This window comes from Cnephaeus nilssonii (genome assembly GCF_951640355.1).
Source record: "Cnephaeus nilssonii genome assembly, chromosome: 18".
NCBI classification, from domain to species: Eukaryota; Metazoa; Chordata; class Mammalia; order Chiroptera; family Vespertilionidae; genus Cnephaeus; species Cnephaeus nilssonii.
Window position 1 is genome coordinate 26755189 of NC_137089.1, and position 26588 is coordinate 26781776.

Genomic DNA, 26588 nt, shown 5'->3' on the forward strand with positions numbered 1-26588 from the left:
CTAATTATTGATTTGAATGCTTTCTCATCTTAATCTTGGGAAGGTAAAATCTGCAGGTAAACCTTTCTGCAGTGGTTTTTAATTTAATTTACTAGGTGTACCGGTTAATAATGTGGATTTTTTTCAATAGATGGAGTTACACATACGTTGATATACACTGAGTGGCCAAATTAGTATGATCTCTGAACGCATAATAATCTGGCCACTCAGTGTATATCCTATATAATAAAAGGCTAATATGCAAATTGTCCCCTCGACTAGGAGTTCGACCAGCAGGCAGGCCGGCCAACTGCCCATGTCCCCTCCCCCTGGCCAGGCTGGCCGGACCCCACCCGTGCACGAATTCATGCACCGGGCCTCTAACACACACACACACACACACACACACACACACACACACACACACACACACACTCTGAGTGGCCAGATTATTATGCGTTCAGAGATCTTAATAATCTGGCCTCTCAGTGTATATATGCGATTTGATATGTATTTTTGTTCTATTGCTCCTTCAGATTACCACTTGTTCCAATCGATGGCACACACACTTTCTGAGCAGCACTTCAAAACCTATGAAGAAATGAAAAATTGGGTCTCTGAATGGTCTGTCTCAAAACAAGAAAAATTCTATTGGGACGTTATCCACAAATTACCTGAAAAATGGGGAAATGTGTAGCTAGCGATGAACATTACTTTGTATAAAGCACTTTTGATGTTTCTCTTGAAATTATCGTGTTTTCTTTGATTAAAAAATCCACATCATTGCAGTTAATAATGTGGATTAATTATTAACCGGTAAATAGTGTGGATTAGCTATTAACTGGCTAATAATGCGGGTTAACTATTAACCGGTTAATAATGAGGATTTTGTGATCCAAAGAAAACATCAAAAGTGCTTTATTCAAGGTAATGTCCATCGCTAGCTACACATTTCTCACATCTTTCAGGTAATTTGTGGATACCGCCCCAATGCAACTTTTCTTGTTTTGAGGCAAACCATTCAGAGACACAATTTTCCACATCTTCATACATTTTGAAGTGCTGCTCAGAAAGTGCGTGTGCCATCGATTGAAACAAGTGGTAATCTGAAGGAGCAAGGTCTAGTGAATATGGCAGGTGCATTAATACTTTCCAGGCAAGATCTTTTAATGCAGTGGTTCTCAACCTTCCTAATGCCGCGACCCTTTAATACAGTTCCTCATGTTGTGGTGACCCCCAACCATAAAATTATTTTCGTTGCTACTTCATAACTGTAATTTTGCTACTGTTATGAATCGTAATGTAAATATCTGTGTTTTCCGATGGTCTTAGGCTCTACAGTCGCGACCCACAGGTTGAGAACCGCTAGCAGAGTCGCCTAAGACCATCGGAAAACACAGATATTTACATTACGATTCATAACAGTAGCAAAATTACAGTTATGAAGTAGCAACGAAAATAATTTTATGGTTGGGGGTCACCACAACATGAGGAACTGTATTAAAGGGTCGGGGCATTAGGAAGGTTGAGAACCACTGTTTTAATGTGTCTTTAACTGGTTTTGAAGTGTGTGATGGTGCGTTATCATGAAGCAGAATTACTTTGCCGTGTCTTCTGGCCCATTCTGGTAAACCAGCGTTCACAAGTATCTTGAGATGGAGCATGTTCACCATAAGCTTCCTGAAGTATACGATAAAGTAATGAATTAAAACTTCCCGCAAATGCTCTTTTTTTGGCAAGAAATTTGACATTTTCAAGTGTAAAAATATCTATGATGTTAATACCTTCAGCAAATTCGACATATGAAGTTTTGAAGCTTGCTGTCAATACAACAAAATAGCATACCTATCAAATCGCATACATATCAATGTATGTGTAACTCCATCTATTGAAAAAAATTTGCATTATTAGCCGGTACACCTAGTAATTTTTAAAAATATATTTTTATTGATTTCAGAGAAAGGAAGGAAGAGGGAGAGGGGGCTAGAAATAGCAATGATGAGAGAGAATCATTGATAGGCTGCCTCCTGTACTTCCCCTACTGGGGATCTAGCCCACAACCCAAGCATGTGCCCTGACCCTGAATTGGACTGTGACCTCATGGTTCATAGGTTGACACTCAACCACTGAGCCACACTGGCTGGGCTCTGCAGTGCTTTGAATGTAAACAGATCATATAGCTACCTGGAAGTGTGCAAGATACGATTAGCTTGGAGAATTGCTTTTGTATAATTTTTCTAAAACTACATGTTTTTATACAGAGAGATAATGACCAGTTATTTTCATGTGATTCTGTTATTCTTTTCCATATCTCCACTGGATGCTTTTAAAACTTGAAATCACTTTTTTTGTGTGTGTGGAAAATAGCTTTTAGCCTAGAGGAATTATAGTGATTAAGGACATAGATTCTATAGTTAGATTGCCTGCATTCAAATCCCAACTCTGTTTCTTGGTAGTTTTGTATGGCATGTTGGGTAATATTTAGCCTTTTGGTGCAACAGTTGTCTTCATCTGTAAGATAGGGATAATAATAGCTTCTAGCTCATAGATTTTTATGAGAACTAAATTATTTAAACTACAAAGTAACCAATCATAAGTGTTAGAGATCATTGTTGTTACCCTTGCTATTATTAGCAGCCCTGCTATTACTGCTTCTGCAGGAATTGATCTTTCATCAGCAGCTTCTGTTGTTGCATGAACAAATTCTGTTTTTGTAGAACTTCCAGACTGGTAGGAAGCCAGGTATTGAACAAGTATATGCAAAGGAAGTTATTTGGTTCTGTGGTTGCATAGAATGGACTTAATATACTTTCACAGGCTGGTGAAGGGCCAAGGAGAGCTTTTCGTGAAAAATTCATCTGTGAGTTGAAATAAGTGGGATTTATACATAAATGGAACCACACTTTGAGCTGAAGAAAGGAAAATAAATTTACATAGGGTTTTCCTCCCAACTTTTACATTGCCATAAGATGTATTCATCTTTGTAACTTTATTCATGATGTCTGTAATTTTTTTCTCTTGATTTCTTTTTAGTTTGGATGTGAAATTCATTTTCCTGAATTCTGTTTAAAGGGAGTTGCACCTAAGAGTTTTAATGCATCTAACTTAAATACTTGCTTTCTTGACGAAAAGATAATTCCATCGAAGGATAAAACTTGTTTGCCAAAGGTAATCTATGTTTAATTAATTTTGCAGTTATCCATTCATGCATATTTTTGTCCCTATGAGATAATTTTGAATTATAAATTCACATTTACTAATGTATTTTTATTATTGTTATAATTAAGTGTGTAAATTATACTGTGTTATCACATTAAATGTTGGCAAAACTATTGTTTTAGATTTTAAAAAATATTGTTTTAATGAAATGAGCCTAACTTAGGTCATTGTAGACCTGCAACTGCCTTTGGCATGGACTTTACTATGTGACCTTCCTTAGACTAAAAAGGTCAGAGAGTATGATGCAGTGGAAAGAGGAGAGGCTTTGATGTTAGGCAGACCTGGGTTTGAAACCTAACTCTGTCACCTATGAAGTGTTATAACCTTGGATAGATTGATTAGCTCATTTGTGAAGTGGAGCCAATAATAACACACTTATCTTACAAAGTTATCATGAGAGTTAAATGGGGTGAGAAAATAGCCTCTGACACAGTACTGGACATATGCTTCATTTACTATGTTTAAAATGTTAGGTTTTTGTCCCATATCACCATAGATTTTTTCTTAAAATGCAAGTAATTATAAAGAATAATAATTAAAGAGGGTTTAATTGGCTTTTCTTTTACATTGGAATAATAACATAAGAGCTATGCATGTAGAAGCACTCTAGAAATTCACTTTAAAAGGCCTAATTCAAGAATGTGCAAAATATAACAATCTTAACGTTATAATAATGTCAAATGGATGAGTGTTATTTTCTGATCAAAGGGTAACACGAAAAGGCGATGGAAACACATTTCCCAATAGCTGTTCAGAATTGATTACTTTAAGCAACTTGTTATGGCCATCTTTCACAGGAATATTAAATTCTTTTGTAAAGATTAGGAATATAAGATTGATGATCTCAACTTCTCATCTTTGGTAGAACACCATTTAAGTATGAATAGCATATCTAACTTTTGCTGCAATTAGAGAATCTTAGGGTACAACCTCTTCAGTAAATGTAAGTCTCTCAGTCTCTCTCTCTCTCTCTCTACACACACACACACACACTATATATATATATATATATATATATATATATATATATATATATATACACATACACACACATATATATATATATATATGTGTGTGTGTATATACACTGTATATGTATACAAATATACTCACACATAATCTTACGTGGTGAAATTACTCAGCCTTATGCCAGTCTAAAACTTTGTGTTGGTTCCTCAAGATACCTTCGCTTTTCTTTGCCCTTCTTCTGAAGCACTCTAGCCCCATCTCTTGAAATGCCTGCCCTTCTTCATTAGCTCACTCCTAATTTAGTTGTTGGCTCTACCCAAAGAAATACTGCCATGTTATTTCTCCGAGTGGAACTTTGTTAATTAGCACTCTTGGCTTCACTAGTTTAATTTTAATTTTTTAAGTATTTCCTCCAAGGATTTTTTGTTTGTTTGTTTCAGCATACCACTCAACCTGAGTTCATCCTGAGTCACTTTTCTTTTGCTTTCTCAGTCTTGCAGATTCTTATTTTTTTTAAAAAATATCCTAGTCTCTTGGGTTGTCTGTCTTGCTGAGGATAAACAGGAAAGATTGATAACTCTTTTCCTTTGTTGCTTTCCTCTTTCTATAACTCATTTTCTCCCTGTTAATATCTTTCTAGTTCCTAAGAAATCTCCATGTCTGTCTCTCGGTTCTGATATGTAGAATTGAAATGGAAGAAATCCTTATTTGCTATAGAGAATGAAATGTGTGTTTGGCATTTTGTGTAAATATGTGCTTTTTTAAGATTCATTTTAAACCTTAATCACTAATTTGTTAAATTTTACTTTATAGTATTTAAAGTATTATATAATTTTAATTTCTTTTCTAGGTTTTCCATTATTATGGCCTTGCTTTAGAATTTGTGCAGATGATAAAATTATCAGACCTACCCTCCTGCTATCTGTCGGACATTGAATTTGAGTTGTATCCTTTCATTTATATCTTCATTTTAGATTATATATTCTGTGTTGGGTAGAATGTTTCCTTGTACCACTCCACATTAAATGTTTGACTGTGCTGTTTTATATAAGAATAGTATTCAGTGTACTTTTCATTGCCATTGTTTTAAGAAAAGTTCACAACTTGCAAGAAAATTCCTCCCCTCAAGTATTGTATTTATACTTCTAGATGAGGCAGAAGATTTCCTGATAGCTACTTATTGCTTATGGGTTTGGGAGGAGGGAGAAGTGTTAGGAATACACGGAGAAAAACAGTAATTTTCATATTCCGGAAATGCTCAGTTGTTTCCTCTTGCCATCAGCAGAATGGGTATGCGCCAGTCTATTATATCTGTTATATAGTAAAGTAAATATGAATGTGATCATTTATATCTGTAAATATTCAACATATTTTAAATTCTCTCTTAAGAAATGTAATGATTTTTAGAAATACACTTAAGAACAGGATACTTTGTATAAAAAAAGAAAATGTTGGCTGAAAACGGAACATTTGCATAGTGATCTAGAACTTTTGTTCAGAAGTTACAGTTTTTACAAATCTCTTGTTTCTAACATTTATAGTGATACCATTCATACTAACATTATTTCTTGGTATATTTTCATAATCAGAAAAATAATTATCCTTAAGGAAAGGAGTAATTGTAAATTCCTACAGTTAAAATTTTTAATAAATAAATTCAAGCATCTTGTGAGTTGGAGAATCAAACTTTAGTATTAGGGAGTAGAATTGTTTTACAGTTGCCATTCTTTCATTTCTTTAACTCCTTAGTACAGAGAACTGACAAAAAACAGTACCAAGAAGAACTCCATGTTATTGTTGGAGCAGATTTCTTCTCTCTGTGGCAATGTAGGGAATGTGTTTTGTTTTGTTTTGTTTCTAACTCAATATTTAACGATATGTGAGAAAAGAGACTATAGTTTATGAATCTGTTTTTGAGTGATTTGGTTTCTTTACTATAACATGATTTGGGGCCTAATTTATATTAAGACACTTTGGACTTTTCATAATAACTCTAAAGTCCTTTGCAGACATGAAGTGTTGTTTTGTTTTTTAGAAGAACTTTTCAAAAATAAACTTCATGGCGAGATTTAGAAATGTCATTCATGTTTGTAGCAAATGTTTAGTCAAAAAGAGATGTCTCGCCGAAACCGGTTTGGCTCAGTGGATAGAGCGTCGGTCTGCGGACTGAAAGGTCCCAGGTTCGATTCCGGTCAAGGGCATGTACATTGGTTGCGAGCACATCCCCGGAGGGGGGTGTGCAGGAGGCAGCTGGTCGATGTATCTCTCTCATCAATGTTTCTAGCTCTCTATCCCTCTCCCTTTCTCTCTGTGAAAAATCAATAAAATATATAAAAAAAAAAAAAAAAAAGAGAGATGTCTCAAAAACATGGTCACTTCTTTGGCCTATGGGTCCAGCCACGTTTATATCAGGCTATATGTTAGGCATTGAACTTCATTTAGCATCTCTCAACTGTGAAATTATAATTATAATGATTATGTAATTGTCAAGTATAACTGGACCCTGATCTGGCATGGTCACATCACAGTCTTTGAGTCATGCAGTTTTGCCATGCATTTAGGACTTTGAAGTCTTATTTATGCAAGAATGAAGAACGAGGACTTAGTACTTAGAAAATTACACATAGATCTTTTATACTTAGTGATTATTTTACATTGCTAAATGTTTTTAATGTCTAATTCTTGACTGTGTAAAATACATTTTACTTAAAAAAGGTTATGACTATAATAAGGAAAATAAGCACATTTAATTTACCTTATTTTTCTCCTAATACACATATTTTTATCTCTGTTAATTAATATATAAGTAAAAGTAATAAGCAGTAAAACTAGCACATTAATGCATTATTTGAGTATCACATCTCTTGTAACCCCCATCTATGGAGGACAGTTAAAAGTGACTTTGCATCTACATAGGACAATTAAAAATGATTTTGCCTTAGATTTAAGATTTATGCCAAATGCCCCGACTAAAAATTTCCCCAGTTTAAAAAAATATATATACACATATATATGTATATATGTATTGGGATGTGCTGACTGTTGTAACTTGTGTTCTAAAATAACTGGCAAAATGCCACTTTGAGAGTTGCAGTTTGTTTATTCAGTGTTTAATCAAACTGAGACTTTACCTAAATATATTATAGTGGTTTTTTGAAAACAAATATTTAATAAGCATTTGTATGTCCAGCCCTGGGAATACAAAGATGACTAAGTTGCTTTTGCTCATAAATCAATGAGAAGCTGCTATATGTTTCCTGGCATGTGATTCATGGTCTCTCTGCATTTTGTACTTATTAGCATTAAATCTCTAATTTCTAGGAACAGAAGTTTTGAAGTTGCTTTCTAAATTATTCTAATTTTGAAGCCAGAACAATAATCCATCCAATCAAAATGTTACAAAATTATGGCTGAATATGACAAAATCTTTTGATGATAGAATTTCTGGCCTCTCATTAGTTTTCAGAAAAAGAAGAAATTATACCCGTAACCTGAACTTGAAGCAGATATGTGAATAACAAGGTTTTTAGAGATTTATAACCAAAAAAGCTTATAGCTTTGAAGAACTTTCTCTATTTTTGTTGTCTAGTCTTTGGCTTTTTGGGGGGAGGCAGGGTGGAAGAGGGGCATTGTTTTTGTTTTTTAGTGGAGTTACTGGGAGAGAGCATTACTAAATACATTTTATGTAGGTGAAATATGAGAGGAAAATTGTCAGATGATACTACTTAAGAATTAATCTCAATGTGCAGTCACTAAAAGTATATTCTGTTTTCAATAGGTTGGTGCACTTTTTGTATTGCCATGTACTATTAGTAACATACTTATTCCACCTCCCAGCCAACTCAGTTCAAGAAAATGGAAGGAATACATAGCTAAAAAGCCTAAGACAATCAGTGGTAAGTAGGAAATATTTAAGTTGTTTCAGTGGTACAGCATAGAAGCAATATTTATCAAATGTTCAGTGGAGATCATTTTTCTTTATGGGAAAATAATATGTATTACTACTGATTAAAAAGGATCCACATAATTTTAAGATTTTGTTTTTATTCTCTCTAACAACCAACTATAACATAAAGTATATACATTCAAAAAATATCAGTGATCTCAGGCAGAACTTGGGGGGTTTTTTTTGGAGACACTTTGGTAATAAAATTTATTTTAAAAAGTGCTTAAGTTATTATACAGTATATTAAAATAAAGTTTCTGTGCTCTTAACCAAGATGTCATTGTAAAAATGAAATTCGTATTTTTTTTTAAGTAAAACAGATGATTTAAATTCCAACGCTAGTATTTCCTGAGGTAATTGAAGCTCAAATTGTTAGTAACTTGCCCAAAGTAACACAGCTAACGTGTGTTCTTTCGTACTTTGCTTTTTGGAAAAGTAAAGAAAGACTTTTAATAGACTTTGTCCATTCAGTGTGAACCAAAATGTGTGCCCCAGTTTTTATCAATTCCTTAGGTTTACCATATTATCCCTTGATGAAATAAAATACATACATACATATGTATTAGTTTGAACCATATGGTATTGTTGGTATATCAAAAATTGTTAAATATCAGCAATTTCATATGGTTTGACTTAAAATAGAAAATCTATTCCCTATTTAAGTATGCTTAAGTTAGGAGTTGCAAAAGAGCCCTGGCCAGTGTGGCTTAGTTGGTTGAGAGTCGTCTGTGTACCTAAATGTCACTGGTCTGATTCCCGGTCAGGGCACATGCCCAGGTTGTGGGTTTGGTCCCCAGTTGGGGCATGTATGATGTTTCTCTCCCTTTCCCTTCCTCTCTCTCTAAAATCAATATAAACATTAAAAAAATTAAAAGAGTAGCAAAAGAATGATTTTTAAAAGTGGTTTTCAGGAAAATACTCAGAAACTATTATGGTACTGGAAAAAATGCAGTAAGAACTATATGTATAAATGCAATTCAGTAAATCCTATTAGATTTCTGAAGTAAGACTTCTCTATTTAAAACTTGTATTGAAAAGCCAGTTGTATAATAAAACATATCTGGCTTACCATATGCTCACAGAGAAGTTTTATGAAATTGTTAACAACTAGATGTTGATCATCCCCTAACTTTACATTACAAATGAGAAAGTTAAGCTACAGAGAAATCAAGAAAGTTAAATTATAAGGTGAAGTCAGAATTTGCACCCAAGTCTGAATGCATCTATAGGCCATCCACAATAACTTCACATTTCTGAGTTTATTGTTGCCTCATTTTTTACAAAATTTGATTTCTTTTGAAAGGAAAAATCTTAAAGGTACTCTTGGAAAAAATAGTCTTATTATTTTGCTGACAGACAAGTCATCTAATAAAAATATTTTAAAGAGACTAGACCAGTGGTCGGCAAACTCATTAGTCAACAGAGCCAAATATCAACAGTACAACGATTGAAATTTCTTTTGAGAGCCGAAAACCGACTTCTGCACATGGGCCACAAAGTTTCAATCGCACTGTACGTGCATGCCCTCACGTGGTATTTTGTGCAAGAGCCACACTCAAGGGGCCAAAGAGCCGCAGTTTGCCGACCACTGGACTAGACTAATAACTGATTAAATGTTTTGAATTGGTGAAGCATGTACCTTCTTCATTCTTAAATCAGTGTTGAAAGTGTTTTGAAATAGTGAGCTGAAACTAATGAGGTTAAAATTACACACCATAACTGATCTATGAATAAATTTCATACTGAGAAAGGATAAAGGACTCTGGTAAAGATTTTGAAAGAAATTTCAGTGGCAAAGAGAAAGTATTCACTCACTCAGCAAATATTTACTGTGTGTCTACTGTATTCAGGGCATTATTCTAGGTGCTAGGATTCAACAATGAACAATATCATTTCTTGAACGATTTTTGATTCTTCGTAGAATTGTGGCAGGGAATTTTCTTGAACAGTCTTGGTGGCAGCTAAGTTTTGCACTAAATCATTGAAGCATAGTCTGACAAATAAGATGGGGATGAAAGTAGGCAATACATTTTTTGGAAATGCTTTATGAATATAAAATAAGTATATTGATTTTTTAAAAATGTTTTATCTTTTGCCTCTTCAGTTGACACTAAGGGCCATTTCAAAAGTTGTGTCTAGAATTGCTTGAAAAACGTTGTCATTGGAAAATGTGTGGTCTCCAAAAATGCCTATCTTGAGGATTATATTTTATTTTATTGTTTAACTAGAGGCCCGGTGCACGAAATTCATGCACGGGTGGGGGGGCAGTGTCCCTCAGCCCAGCCTGCATGCTCTCCAATCTGGGACCCCTAGAGGGATGTCCGACTGCCCTCTCACAATACAGGATGGCTGGTTCCCAACCGCTCCCCTGCCTGCCTGCCTGATTGCCCCTAACAGCTTCTGCTTGCCAGTCTGATCACCCCCTAACCACTCCCCTGCCAGCCTGATCGACGTCCAACTGCTTCCCTGCTGCCCCTATTGTCCCTAACTGCCCTCCCCAGCTGGCCTGGTTACCCCTAACTGTCCTCCCCTGCCAGCCTAGTAGCCCCCAACTGCTCTCCCTATAGGCCTGGTCCCCCCCACCCCCCCCAACTGTACTCCCCTGCAGGCCTGGTCACTCCCAACTGCCCTCCCCTGCAGGCCTGGTCCCCTCTAACTGCCCTCCCCTGCAGGCCTGGTCCCCTCTAACTGCCCTCCCCTGCAGGCCTGGTCCCCCCCAACTGCCCTCCCCTGCAGGCCCAGTCACCCCTAACTGCCCTCCCCTGCAGGCCTGATCTCCCACAACTGCCCTCCCCTGCAGTCCTGGTTGCCCCTAACTGCCCTCCCCTGCTGGCCATCTTGTGGCAGCCATCTTGTGTCCACATGGGGGCAGCCATCTTTGACCACATGGGGGTGGCCATCTTTGTGTTGAAGTGATGGTCAATTTGCATATTACCTCTTTATTATATAGGATATTTATCATCATTATCAAAATAATTGGGTATATTATTTACTTTTCAGTAAGTCTATTCACTTAACAGTTGTTTCCCAAATTATCCTGGAATATTTTTCATGATATCATTTAAAATAGTATTTTCCATTTATATTGTTGAACTGTTATAAGAAAGAGGGGGTTGACTACAGGGTTTTAAGAACTGCTGAGAAATGTATTGATATAAAATATGACTGTTTTTATTATGCTAAAATTTTGTTTGTGAATGAAACTAGTAATGACACAGGTTTTCATTATAGTTTATATATTATAAAATTTGACGCAACTAAAGGAAACATGTAATTTCTGTTCCTCCCATCTTGCCTATGTAGTAGATCCAAATGGATATTTCGTTTTGGTGGAGGGGGAACATGCAAGCCAATCAATCTCTTAGAGGTTGACAGTGTAAAAATAACAGATGGAAATAGAGGAGAATTTTCTGTTGTAATCATTTCCCCTTATTTCTTCAGGAAAAGCCAAGAGAATTGAATAATTATGCTAATTATAAGTCTGTTACTCTGTATTTACATAAAGTTATTTAATAAGTCTTCAACTAACACCTGCCAAATCTGGAACATCATTTTTTAAATGACTGCATAGTCATTATGATTAGGGGAATTCTGTAAAATAAATGTTTTTCTTTTAAGGAAAATAAGAGTGTTGTAATTATAGGCTTCAGTGATTAAAGTTCTAATAAAGGTGATAGGATTTAAATAAATATGGAAAGGATATCGGGCATTGAGAAGATATGTAATTTGAGTTTGCAAAGTGCTAAATTGATAAATGAATTGAGGTCACTGTAAGTCTTGGAAAATCTTCGTTTCAAAGACAACTAGTAACAAGAGTTTTTTCTTTCTAATCTTTATCTAAATTCCTTTTTTAAGATTGATGTTTGTGAATAGGATTGACATTCGTATTACAAGCTAATTGCAAAAGTTTGTGTGTGTTTTTTGTATTGCATAATTGCTTTTGGGGATAGGCTTTAACCCACAGTATGCTCAAATCTGTGAAATAAACTATTGTAATAAGCTTACATTAGATTTTTTTTCTTAGTGTATATAAGAATTTTGAACGCATTTCTCCATTGTCTTCCAGTTTTGGTGTTGTTTAGAATTCTAGTGCCACTCTCACTCTTGGCTTGCTTTCTTTCCCTTCTTTCCTTCCTTCCTTCCTTCCTTCCTTCCTTCCTTCCTTCCTTCCTTCCTTCCTTCCTTCCTTCCTTCCAAGAAGCATGCATTTTCTCTGGCATTTTGTAGAATCTATTTTTATTCTGCTTTTTAAAATCCTCACCAGATGATATGCACTTTATTGATTTTAGAGAGAGAGGAAGGAAAAGAGAGGGAGAGAGAAACATCATTCGGTTGCCTCCCATAGGTACCCCAACTGTGGATGGAACCAGCAACTTGGATATGTGCCCTGACTGGGAATCAAACCTGCAGCCTTTCGATACATGGGTCGAGGCTTCAACCAGCTGGGCTACCCGGCCAGGACTCTATTTTTATTCTTGTATTGGGCACTCAGCATGCCTGGAAGCGTGTCTTTTTATTGGAACAATGTTGTTATAATTATTTTGTTGATAATTTCCTTTCCTCCATTTTTTAATGTTCTCTCTTTGTTAGTCCTGTTTGGATGTTGTACCTCCTGGTTTGGGTTTCTCTTCCTCTCCTATTTTTATATTTCTTTGTCTTCTCTTATTTTCTGATAGATTCATTGAACTTTATCTTCTAACCTATTAGTTGAAATCTTATTTCTGCTTTCTTAATTTTAATTTCCATGAGCTCTTTCTAAGTTAATGTTCTTTTCTTTTAATTTTCTGTTTTTATTTAGTTGATGCAATATCATCTCTGAGGATTTTAGTGATCTGATTTGTTTTTGTCGTGATTTTTTTTACGCTATATTCTTTGTTTCTCTACAAGTCCCTTTTTTTCTGTTTGTTTCTTTCGGCATCTGGCTTTCATAATAAAGACTTTCCTTAAGTCTCATAATGTTTGGCTGTCTGCTCATATTTAAGAGAGAGCACTAGAAAGCTGTTTGGAAAATTTGGGTGTATGGGTAGAGCTTGTTGACTGGGATCTTCATGTTAGGGTGATCTTGCTGCAACATTACATTAGGTCACACCAATATTGGGATTTTTTAGTCTGTCCTCTAGGGCTGACCACATTCCAAAAGAAAATTCAGTTCTGCTATCTGGCTTCCAAAATTCTGGAAGTTATGTAGATGAAGAAGAGAAAAGGGCCTCAATGTTCTGTATAGAATCATTCACTTAATCCACTGATAACCAACTTCGACCCTAAGCTCTGTTTATATCTCCTAGGCCAGAGACACCTTGTTTATCTTCTCAAGAGGATAAGCCACTGGTTTTCTGGGCTGGGGAAAGGACAGTCATTTACCTGAGTAGAACAAGGAGGAACCAGGAAGCTATATTGCTTCTCAAACAGACTTTCAACTGTCTTTTTATTTCACCTTCATTTTGCTTCCAGTGCCATCTGGGACCACCATCCCAGAGTCTTCTGTCAGGGGTTTTAGTATAAATTGTCTTACTTCTAAGCTTTCTCCTCTGTTTTTCTCAGCTTCCGTAGCAATTGAGAAACCGAGGCCTGTTGTTACCATTTGTTCATCTGCTTTTCATGCTTTCAAAATTTACCTAGTCACTATTCTCTTCTCATATTAGTCCTTAGAGATTTATGCTATTTTAAAATTCTCTTTATTCTCATTTCATGGAATTTCAGGAGATAGTGAAAATAAATGCTTATGTCCAATTCACCATCTTCAATAAAAAGGACTCTGCTTCTATTTTTACTTTCAAAGGCATCACAGTTTTTCTTCGACCTTCACTATAACCCTCACTTGATTTGTTTTTAAAATATACTAGAAGCTGTCTTAACTGACCTTCATGTAACTGGCATGCCAGATTAATGAATGCTTTCCATTCCCTCTGTAAAAATACATTATGGGTGCCCACTGCAAGGAGCAAAAAGCTACTCTTAAGTACATCTGTACACTGCTGCTCCCATCAGTTGAGTTGTGCATGCCTGCAGGGGTCAGTTTATTCCCCTTTAAAGAAATTGAAGCTGGAAATAGTAGTTGATACATTATAAGTGGGTTGTATAAGAAAAATATCATGGAACTCTAATGAGCTACATCAAAAGTTAATAAATGAGTACACACAGTTTTAATTTAAATTAAAATTTGTATCTTTATTATGATTATCAGATTTTATTTTAATTCAATTTTTTTATTCCCTAATTTTAATAGCTTTCTCAGTTAATTGAACAACTGCTAGCCCCAAATGTATTTGGTAACAGTTTGTTTTAAAAAAACACAGGATGTCATCATATTCTCAAGGTCCAGTGTATGATTCTGCCTTGCTGCATGGTGAATTTTCACATACTTAAAAATTGTTTTTGTTTAGTTCCAGATGTTGAAGTGAAAGGAGAGTGTTCTAGCTATTACCTCTTGTTACAAGGTAATGACAGTAGAAAATGCAAAGCCACACTGATTCACTCAGCCAACCAGATCAATGGCTCATTTGCCCTCAGTTTGATTCATGGAAAGATGAAGGCAAGGACAGGAGAAACCCAGCTGAGTAAGTGTTAACTTGAGTGGAAAGTATTTTTACATTTGTTTGTATATATAGGTATAATTAACTTAATGTGGTTTTTAATGAACTTATTTTCCCCAAACTCCATTTCACTTTCAGTAAATTTATCTTTTATTTTAAACATAGTATTACGTATTTGAACAATTTAGAATATACAGAATTAATCCCTTTACATTGTACCCAGTAAATTTTACTAGGTCAGCCCTCGATTCCAAATAGGACATTTTCAGTATAGTCCACTTTAAACACATACTATTTTTCTATAATTTCTCATTTTCATTTACTTTCTCTCAAGCATTTTATTCTGTTTTATTTCTCACCTTTTCTTTTCTCTTCAAGCTGTATGCTTGGTGTTTATTACTGTGTGACAGACCACCCCAAGATTAGCTTAAAAATTACTTTATTACTATGTCTCATAGTCCTGCCAACTGGTCTCAGCCGAATGTTTTTGTGTTAAAGTCCCACATCTGATTGCAGATACACAGCTGGGACTCCAGTCATGTGAAGACTAAAGCAATTGTTCTAGGAAGCCTCAAGGCTTTCTGTGACTTAGCCTAGAGATCATTCACTGTCACTTTACCATACTTTATTGGTTTCACAGGGCTAGCCAGGATTCATTGTGGAAGGGCTACACAATGGGTGACTAGCAGGACATGTTGGTAATTGGGGCCAACTTTCGAGACTTAACCCTACTCCGTTTGTGTTTTGTGTAGGAGTTTATTTTTTAATTATCATTTTTTAAAATTTTAATTACATGAATTGGAGTAACATTGGTTAATAACATTGTGTAATTTTCAGGTGTATAACTTCATAATACAATATCTGTCTACTCCATTGTGTGCTCACCTCTCAAAGTCTAGTCTCCTTCCATCACCATATATTTGACCCTCTTTTTTCCCTTCATCCTCTCCGCACTCCCTTCTGTGTAGGAGTTTCATTAGCTGAGCCTGTGGAAGAAAATGTGATGAGGGAATTCTACTCTACTACCTAAATTCCCTCAGTTTAAGAAAGCAGGTCCAAGTTTAAAATGCACAATAATTTATTATGTTTATTTTTTGCATCTTAATTATTTAATTGGAAATATGCAAGATCAAGAGAGATGAGTAATTGGCTTTTACTTTTTAAATTATATATTAGCGCATTAGCTGGAAACTGAATATTAATTGTTGTCATAGAATATCTTTAATACTGACTTTTTTGTGTGTTGCAGGCATTCCTTTTGACTTCTTGTCGCTTCCACATTTTTCTGGAGAGCAGCTTATAGAAAGAGAGAAGCAGTTAGCCAGAGTTCAAGCTCTGGCTTTGAAAGAATGTCTGAGTAAGTAACAATTTGTACATTTTATTCTACTGTAAGAACCTGTTCAGACATAATGCATTGTCATTTCCACACTTTTTCTTATATACTTTGTCTTTTAGGTAAAACACTCATTTGTAGAACTATTCTTGTTCTTGTAGAGGTGATATAAGAGTAGAAAAAGTCCGCAACTTTTCCCCCACCAGATTAAAAATATTCCTATTTATTTGTACATCACAGTTAACATTTATAGAAGTATTTCTTCAGGAAAATTCTGTACTTGAACATTTTTAAATGTATGCTAGGATACACCTAAATTGTATTCTGGTTAACACAGAGCTCTTTCTAAAATGTCTTTTTATATATTTTTAGCTGTCATAAGAGAATAGAGACTGCAAAGAGAAGAAAATGCACGTTCGGAGAAATTAATATGTTAACTTGAGCATCGATTCTTAGACTTTAATCATGACTACCAATAATAATTAAACACGTGTCACATAATGGGTGAAATTGGCATTATGGATTTTTCCTTATTCAAGATATTGACACCTTTTCAAGGGCTATAGTTTAAGGTTTTTTTTCATATACTAAATGTTAACTTGGTTATCATTCATAACATTTTTTTTAATAAATAGACATTCAGTACCTAATATGAACTTATTTTAAGCTAATTAATTGATAGAATTTCTAAGAAATTAAATTATGAGGCCTCACAAGTTACCTATAGAAAAAATGGTATTAAAATTAAGTATATACATTATAAAGTAAAAACTATCATTTTTGAAAGCACTTTAAAAATATCTTGAATTAAATAGCCTGTTTTGTTCAATGGAAAATAATTTTAGAATATTTGGTCTCAGTTGTTCATGTAAGAATTACCTTCTTTTTCAGTTGTACAAAGCCAGGATAATTGTGTAGTCTTGACCTTCTCCAACCATTGATTTTTTTTTCCACTATGAAAATGATACTAGCTCAAGAAAACTATAATTAAAAAGGCAAATCAGTTTCAATAAAAAGTAGTACATGTTAAATACAAAAAATAAAGCAACAAATAGAAATATTAGTATTTTTGCGAGTGGAAAACCTTTATTTCAAACATCAACCAGCAGTATTATTCACTTCTTGACTTTGTCATGTTCCTGCTAACCTCTTTGTAGGCCCTGATTCCTTGCCATAATAAGCCTCCTGCAGCCTTTTAAACTCAGTTCCTTCAACATTTCCCCTTCCTTTCATCTTCACCTCTCTCCCTTACCCTTCCCATCAGAAACACTGTCAGAGTGGAAGGACAGGCCCCTCTTTGAAGCTGATGCATCTCTCCATTGAGTAAGAAGAGTGAACCCCAGTAGGACTATCCCTCTTACATAGTTGGGAAGGGAAATACTAGCAGCTGAAACCTCATAGCTGCCTTCAGATGTGACTGGAAGCTCTGGGGGTATGGGTGTCAGGGAAGGAGGAAGACCATAAGTGATAAATAAATGCTGAAAATGTAGAAGTACCAGCAGCTGAGCTGTAACACAGGTAGCAGCGTAAGGATCCCACAGCTCCAGGCAAAGGGCAAAGGCAGGTAGGGGGCCTGAAGCTAAAGGAAGCCTTGGAGCTGGTAGCTGCTGGAGACACCAGCTCTGGGCATAGCCATGAAATGGCCAATTTGCAATCTGAAGCATTAAATCTTGATTAAGATTAATGACTCAGTTAATCCTTTTATGATAGAAATGCTTGCTGAGCCAATCTCTTCTCTGTTTAGAGAGTTAATGTTGGATTAACAATTTGGGGACAAAAATGCATCTGTTCAGAATTTCTGTGTCTCAAAAGACAGGGGAAAATGACTGCAAGACGAAGTTTCCAATGTAAGAACATCTGAGTGTGTATATCAATGATTTCAAATAAGTGAATGTAAAATTAATCAATTTATACATGATGAAAAATCAGTAATGTAGTGGGCACAGCTTTCTTTGGAAAGAAAAACAACGATTCAGAAGCAATACAAAGATTGTGGTCTTTGATGAAAAACAAAAACTTGTTCCAAAAGGTTTTTGAAAATAATTAAGACATGGAGTAATTTTATACTTATCCCTCCCCCCTTTCCTCTGACTAGTACAGAACCAAAAAGAGCAACCCGGAAAGGTGCATGAAAGTGGGTTCACATTATTGAGGCTCTTTTTTAAAAAAAATAACACAAAAATGAAATAAAATTCTTGGTTAGGTTTAATTTTTTAGAATGCTTTATTTTAATTCATTTTACTTATTTCTAAAAGTTATATCTAATACTATTTTTAGAATGATATTTAAAATGTGTAATTTTATAATTTACTAGAGGCCCAGTGCATGATTGAATCATGCACATGTAGGGTCCCCTACACACTTTCTCTTTCGATCACAGGGGAGCTGGGTGCCTGTCCGCTGGTGCACCAGGCCTTTCAGAAGCCTCCACCCCGCCGGAGGCTTCTGAAAGGCCTGGTGCCTGAGCGGACAGGCACCCAGCTCCCCTACTTTTGATGGTCCACGGTGGGAAGTGAGCTCGCTGCCCCAGAGGCACCTTCTGTGCCGCAGCACAGCCATGGCACAGACACTGAGCTCGAGCCGCCGCTGGCGACGTGAGCTCAGCGTCCCGCCGGCCCAATCGGCCACCCCGGCCACCCTGAGTCCTGCCCCCCCGCGCCTCCTGGCCAATCGCGGGCATATCGAAGTACAGTCAATTTGCATATTTGTCTATTATTAGGTAAGATACTAGTGACCCCATGCATGGATTTGTGTACATTGAAAGGAAATTAATTAGAAGTTGGCCAGAGGGGCGGGACTGGCTGAGAAGGGCCGGACACGCCCTGGAGCCAACCTCCCATGTCCCTTCCTGGCCAGCTGCACCTGGGGCAGCACCAGGCTGCTCAAAGGTTGTCTGCGGGGTGAGCGGGGTCCCTCCGGCAGGTGGGGTCTCTTGGCCTGGCTTGCGGGGATCAGGCCGAAACCAGCTCTCCAACATCCCCCAAGGGGTCCCAGATTGCAAGAGGGCAGTTCTCAGGTGATGTACCCCGCAATTCCTCTCTGGTTCCAGGTGCGTCCCCAAGAACCACAGCTGCCAAGTCACCACAGCTCAGTAGCTTCTGCGTTGAGCGTCTCCCCCATGGTGGTCAGTGCGTGTCATAGCTACCAGTTGGAACGTCTGGCCCCTGGTGGTCATTGCGCATCATAGCTGCCGGTTGGACAGTTAGTCACTTAGCCTTTTAATATATAGATTTTACCTGATTTTTTTTTTGTAATTTGTAACTTTTTGTATTTAGAAATATTAAATATCTTGTTTCATTGATTTTTAAAGAAAAACTTTAAGAATACTGAACAATCTTACCTAATAATAGACAAACATGTAAATTGACAGTACCTCCGAGATGCCCACAGCCAATCATTGTGAGTATGCAAATTAGAAGGCCAAAGATGGCGGCCGCCCAGCTGCTCCAGGCGTGGAGTGGCCAGGCGGGGCAGGACGCCTGCTATGAGAGGGAGGGCGGGGGGTGAAGGGATCTCCAGGAGCGGAGTGCCACAGCGAAGACAAGACTGCAGACTCCGGAGTCTGCAGCAAAGACGAAGACAGCAGACTCTGGCCGGAGCGAAGGCCTGGGTCCCGGGTGCTAGAGGAAAACCAGTGCTGGAAGCCAAGGGAAGGAAGGCCTATTGCACAAATCTCTTCGTGCAATGGGCCTCTAGTTTTTAAATAAAAGGCTGTTCAGTATGGTTCAAAACACACCCAAACAGCAGTACTGTCATTTTGTTCCAATATTGTGGTCACTACTCTGAGCTTTTCAATCTTTTTAGCATTTATAGAACCCAGTGCAAACCTGATTGATACTCATTAGCTGATCCTTTAGATATTCTGCTCTGGATTTTTCTTTAATAAATTCTTAGTTATTACCAGGTTTTTTAGGAATAGCATTCTTTTGCTAATTTATTTTTAAACTTTAATCCATTATATTTCTTCTAAGTTTTTATCTACCATTTGTATACAAAATAATTTGTATAGAGATGATTTTTACCATAGTAAATATTCCTGCTCATACCCCTGTTAATCTTATATACTTTCTCTCTCTATTGCTCAGTCATCCAGATCAATCAAAAGTCTTACCCTGCTCTCTGGTTTGACAGTTTTAATAAGTCTAGGTCAGGCTCATGATTTAAGTATGCTTTTAGAGTTAATATAAGTGTAGGGCTAGTTTCCAAAGCATATTACTTATTGTACACCTTTCAGGTGAAAGGAAATCATTGATAACTTTTGTTTTCGGATGGCTCCTAGCAGCTTTTTATTTTCTAAGATGTAATAAAAGCTGCATGTAGTACTACTGTTACTTTACCATTGCTAGTGTTCTTGACTGCAGAAACCATATGTTACTTATCTTGGATGAGAACTGGATTGACCCTCCCAATATCCACATTGGTGAGGTGGGATTTCACAGAAAGCTGATGGTCTAAAGTAGAACCACAAGTTTGGCTACTACCTGCTCAGCCTGTTCCCTTGTGCTTTTATGTACCAACCTCATCTGGAGTAATGAATGCGCTTTCATCCTCTGTGCCTAAGGGCCCCCAGCACAGTGCTTGCAGGTAGTACATAATAAATGTTTGTTGAACTGAATTCTCTAGGAATTTATACTTTACTGTTTATTATAGAAAAAATGTTATTAGTCCAGAAATGTTTTAAAATGAAATATTTTCATAAAAGCAATACATGGGTATAGTTTAAAAATTCAAATGGAACTGGAAAACTTAATATGGAAAACAGCAGTGCCCCCCTCTTCCTCCCTTCCCTATCATTCAGTCTCTGCCCACAAGCAACTCCCTTCAGCTCTTCAGCTAGTTTTTCTGACATTTCCTTCAGTTTTCTAAATAATATGTGTAAGCAGCTATTTCTGGGTTTACTAATTTCAATCATCATCTTAACATCTGAGATATTAAGCACTACCACATCAGCTTCACTTTCTCTTCGCACTCTTCACAGTGAAGTCAAGAATTTTGGTTAAATAAATGGTTAGTTTTAATATTACTATGACTGTATAGAAGTTTACTGCCCAGTCATGTCATATATGATGATGAGCAACTCTTCTTTCTTGCATAATCTTTGTTTTGCTTTTGGTTGATGATCACTTTTTTTTTTAATCTATCTATTCTTCTGTTTAGGCCAAATACTGTTATGTTTTCCAGAGGTTCCAATATTTCTGCCACACACTCATCATTAAATTCATATGTTCAACATAGCAGTTCCATTTTATTTCTCCTAATTTTTTTTCTGGAGTATTTTATATTTTGCTTTATTGTAGACAAATTGCTTCATGACCTCCTCTGCTTTGCTGACTCCATCATAATCTTATCTTCCAAGATGTATTGAAAACTGTCATTCTTTATTGTTTCATCTTTTGTTGTCTTTTCTTATTCCTTTACTCTGATTTTAGTTTGGGGAAAGAGAATAAGTAGCAGTGGCCAAGTTTATGTAACTTATTTCAATAAAGTCTTACAGGTTTTATTTTTGCAAAATAACAGCATAAGACTCTACAAGATATTTTTGAAAACTTTTGTAAACTTGCTTTACCGTTTCTCACCTTTCAGTGTTAACAAATTATTCTTTTTCTGTCTCTCTCTACAAATGTTATTAAAATGAAAGCAAGCCTACACAGGAATGTTGTTTGCTGGATAAATTCACTTATTTCAGTTTTGAAAGTATTTCCCATAAAATGAGTAGTAGATGGGCTTTAAAGAGGATTTAAAGTAATGGTGATATAGTTAGTCCTGTTGATCTGTTGTCTTCCAGAGAGGAGAAAGTTGGAAGAGCAGCCCGAAGTGGTTTCTGCTGATGAACTCAAAAGTCTGTTCACACTTACAAGGGAACGCTTTTTAGAGCATTTTGATGCTATTATTCCTAAAACAATTCTAAGAAAAACAGACAAAATTATTACCTCCAATCTGTTAAATGGTAAGTTTTTTGTTACTTTAAATATTAGTTCTTTTTTGTATGGCATTTATGACAGTTACTATTTATTATTAAAAATAATAAAATATATTGATAAAATTAAAATGCATCTTATAAACTTAAATAATGACATATATTTGTATATACAAGTACAATAGGTCCTCAAGTAACATCATTTCATTCAACATCGTTTCATTAGAACATTGATGAGATGCCATAGAAACCTAACTCTGGTTTATATCAATTAGCCTATGGTAAAGTTGGTTTCTTAATGTCATTTCACTTAAAGTTGCAGCACTTATTGATGGCGTTAGGTGAAGACTTACTGGATATATGTGTGTGTGTGTGTATGTGTATAAATAGTGAGCTGTATTTCTCATCATTTAAGGATTAAACATTTTCTGATTACTTCTTTCAGAAAGCATAGTCAGTACAGTTGTTTTTGAGCAGAGGGGAGAGGCTTTTAAGGTGATTCTACTCTCACTAAGCTGCTAGAATGGGTGGATTTCTGTTACGCTATGTTTTCATAGGTGAGAAAAGTAGAGCCTACATGGAAATTTAATGTAGTTAAAACCACATATCCTATCTAATAAAAGGGTAATATGCAAATTGACCATCACTCCAACACAAAGATGGCTGCCCCCATGTGGTCAAAGATGGCCGCCCCATGTGGACACAAGGTGGCCTGCAGGAGAGGACAATAGGGGGGGGGGACCAGGCATGCAGGGGAGGGCAGTTAGGGGTGACCATGTTGGCAAGGGAGGGCAGTTAGGGGTGACTAGGCCCACAGGGGAGGGCAGTTGGGGTGGGCAGGCCTGCAGGGGAGGGCAGTATGGGGGAACCAGGCCTACAGGGGAGGGCAGTTGAGAGTGACCAGCCCTGCAAGGGAGGGCAGTTGGGGGAGACCAGGCCTACAGGGGAGGGCAGTTGCGGGGTGGGGGGCCCAGGCCTTCAGGGGAGGGCAGTTAGGGGTGGACCAGGCATGCAGGGAGGGCAGTTAGGGGTGACCAGGTTGGCAAGGGAGGGCAGTTAGGGGTGACTGGGCCAGCAGGAGAGGGCATTTGGGGACGACCAGGCCTGCAGGGAGGGCAGTTAGGGGCAATCGGGCCTGCAGGGGAGCAGTTAGGCGTCAGTAAGGCTGGCAGGGGAGTGGTTAGGGGGTGATCAGGCTGGCAGGCAGAAGCAGTTAGGGGCAATCAGGCAGGCAGGCAGGCAGGCAAGCAGTTGGGAACCAGCAGTCGGGCATTCCTTGAGGGGTCCCAGATTGGAGACAGTGCAGGCTGGGCTAAGGGACACACGCCCCCTCCCCGTGCATGAATTTCATGCACCGGGCCTCTAGTATCTACACTAATAAAAGAGAAACATGCAAATTGACCATACCTCCACAAGCCACGCCCACAAGCCAATCAGGAGCGAGTATGCAAATTAACCCAACCAAGATTGCGGTTAATTAGCATATCCAGACACAGAGCAAAGACTGAAGACAGCGTAGAAGGAAGCCAAGCGCTGCAGAAAGGAGCGAAGCTGCGGAGAAGCAAGTGGGGCGGTGGAGAAGGGAGGGAAGCAGGCAGGGCAGCGGAGATGGCCACAGGAAGCCCTATTCTTTCAGGAATCTTCCTGCAACGGGCCTCTAGTTAGTAATAAGATGCTCCACATTTGGTACTCATTGTAGCAGGAACAATTACCAAACTTTACCGAGGGAGCAGGAAATCATTTCTATATTAACTTGCATTTCTTTCTCTTTTCCTGGTTTCTATTGTTGTGGTGAATTTGAGTAGAGTGAAGCTTTTCAAGATGTAACAAGAAAACATTTGAAGATTGCCTAGCATTTTAAATGTACAGGATAACTTTTATTTTTATTCTGTGAGAATCATTTTTATTCCATAGATCAATAAGAATATGACTGAAGAATCAAGTTAACAATAATGTGTATTGAGTACCTTTGTCTGTTTGACACCATGAAGGTACAGAAAGAAGTAAAAATTTGGGTCTTTCTAAGGGCTTCTGATCTACTTTAAAGTAAAATATAAATTTAGCATCTGGAGTATGTTTAAGAGCTTAGGCTCTGGAGCTAGACTGCCAGGGTTCAAGTCTCAGTTTTGTCTCTTCTTTGCTGAATGTGTGGGCAAGTTGTTAAACATCTCCGTGCCTCTTTCCTCATGTTTAAAATGGGGATAAGAATATTACTCACTAGACTTATTGTGAAGAATGAGTTGATACATATAAAACACTTAGAACATAATAAGTGCCCCAAAAATGTTGAACTGTTATTTGTATTGCTATTAACATTTCATCATTTTTACATGTCAGTCCCAAAGTTAAGTAGCAGTTCGGAATAATCTGAAAGATGTTGGAGACAGTATGGGGTTACTTGTAACTGGGAGATGTGTTCAATAAGTGAGAGTGCATAGCTTCTTGATTACAGCATGGGCTCTGGAGCAAGAGTAAGAAGTTTGAACCCCAGCTCTGCAGCTTGCTTGCTATGTGACCTTGGGCAAGTTTTCTAACCACTCTGAGCCTCAGTTCTTTATCTTTAAATTAGGGATAACAGGTTGTCATGAGGATTACATTCTTTATAAATGGCTTAGGAAGCTGCCTTGTATGAAGTAAATGCTGTATATTTGTTAGGTAGATACATACGAATTTTGAAGAGAGAAATATAACTAGGACAGTTACAGAACTCTTCATTAGGAGCTGAGAGACTTGATGTAGGTCTTGAGAGATGCATTTTTATTATGAGAAGATAAGAATAAAGGTTAATACTGTTTTGTTTGTTTCCAAAAAACTTTATATGGTATTTTGCACATTTCAGGCTATCAGAGAGCCTCACTGAATGTCTGAGGTAAGAATTGTACAATGAATCCAACATGCCTTTATGCACACTCAAGCACAACCCCCCCCCCCCCACACACACACACACGGATGCATGAGTGTATCTACGTGTATACATTTTAATGTAGTCAAATTCAGTGTATTAATGCTTTTTACTGCTTATGTGTATTTCTTTCTCTTTAGACACCAGTCCAGTGGATTCTATTTCTTCAGGTCTAGTGGAAACCAATCCTCTGGAATGGCCAGAAAGGCATGCTCTTCAAAATTTGGAAACATTTGAAAAAGCTAAACAAAAAATGAGGTAATATTTAAACAGCTCAGTATTTTATTGTTTGATTTTTGTTAATCCTTCACCCCATTATATTTTTCCCATTGCTTTTCAGAGAGAGTGGAAAGGAGGGAGGGAGGGGGAAAGAGAGAGAAACATCGGTGTGAGAGAGACACGTTGATTGGTTGCCTCCTGCATACATCCTGACCAGGGCCTAGGATTGAACCTGCAACCCAGGTGTGTTCTCTTGACCGGAAATCAAACCCAAGACCCTGCGGGTTGTGGGCCTATGCTCTAACTGCTGAACACACCAGCCAGGGCAATTTTTAAGTGAACTTTCTTACATCTTACATTGTGTTTATGAGATACTAGTTTTTTGTTGTTTTTTTTAATCCTCACCTGAAGATATGTTTTTATTGATTTGAGAGAGGGAGAGCGAGAGTGAGAAAAAGATTGATGTGAGAGAGAAACATCAGTTGGTTGCTTCCTGTATGTTCCCTTACTGGGGATTGAATCACAACTTATTGGTGTTTGGGATGATGTTCCAACCAACTGAGCCACCCAGCCAGGGCTGAGATATTAAATTTTTTATAGTTTTATTATAAAAAATATATGCTTAACTACTATAAGTAGATAGGTAGGTAGGTAGGTAGGTAGGTAGGTAGATAGATAGATAGATAGATAGGTGGATGGATGGGCATTACAGAGCAGTACTTTGAGAAAATACTCTTCTTCCCCTGCCTTCTACTTCCTGGGTGTACATAATCACAGTAAACACTTTAGTGAATGGCTTGTCAGACCATCTTCCATAGAGTTATATAAGTATATGGATATGTAAGAAAAACTTAAACACAGGAACATATGAAATGAAGTACGAGCATTCTCCTTTGAGCCACTTTAAACTACTTGTGCTTAACATTCTTCTATCAGTGATGGCGAACCTATGACACGCGTGTCAGCAATGACACGCGTAGCCATTTCTGATGACACGCAGCCGCTGAGGCGGCCGCATGCCGAGGATGAAACATTTGCGAAATAATGTTTTTCCTCAAAGTGACACACTACCCGAGTTATGCTCAGTTTTTTGGCGAAGTTTGACACACCAAGCTACATCACTGTGTCGATGTAGGAGCTATTTAACTAAGAGGCAGACAGCTCTTCAAGGGGGTTACATTTGAGCTGAGACCTAGTGAATAAAGTGAAGTATCTTCTAGATTATACAGATTTTAGAATTTATTGTCAGTGGATTGGTAAACTTTTGAAGGATTTTATACCAAAGACTGATGCAATCTGTTTTTGCAAAATTACTTTGGCTCTTTTCTGGCAAATAGATTGCAGGAGGAAATATTAGGAGTAGAGAGATCAGTTAGGTGGCATTTCTATAGGCTAAGTGAGAGATAACTTTTTTAAAAAATGCATTTCTTTATTGATTTCAGATAGAAACATCAATGAGAGAGAATCATTGATCGTCTGCCTCCTGCACGCCCCCTACTGGGGATAGAACCCGCAATCTGGGCATGTGCCCTTGGCCGGAATTGAACCCAGGACTCTTCAGTCCACAGGCT

General features: G+C 37.3%; 1 protein-coding gene across 5 annotated transcripts in view; it reads left to right on the top strand.

Annotated features, from left to right (window-relative positions):
- The window catches only part of MTBP (MDM2 binding protein), a 97056-nt gene that overhangs the window by 8439 nt on the left and 62029 nt on the right, over positions 1-26588 (top strand). For all 5 annotated transcript variants that reach the window (XM_079796354.1, XM_079796353.1, XM_079796351.1 and 2 more), the window contains exons 8-15: positions 3013-3147; positions 5018-5112; positions 5922-5994; positions 7946-8063; positions 14497-14670; positions 15896-16003; positions 21765-21926; positions 24939-25056. In XM_079796354.1, the coding sequence (XP_079652480.1) occupies positions 3013-3147; positions 5018-5112; positions 5922-5994; positions 7946-8063; positions 14497-14670; positions 15896-16003; positions 21765-21926; positions 24939-25056 (983 nt within the window). The remainder of the gene's footprint in view (positions 1-3012; positions 3148-5017; positions 5113-5921; positions 5995-7945; positions 8064-14496; positions 14671-15895; positions 16004-21764; positions 21927-24938; positions 25057-26588) is intronic.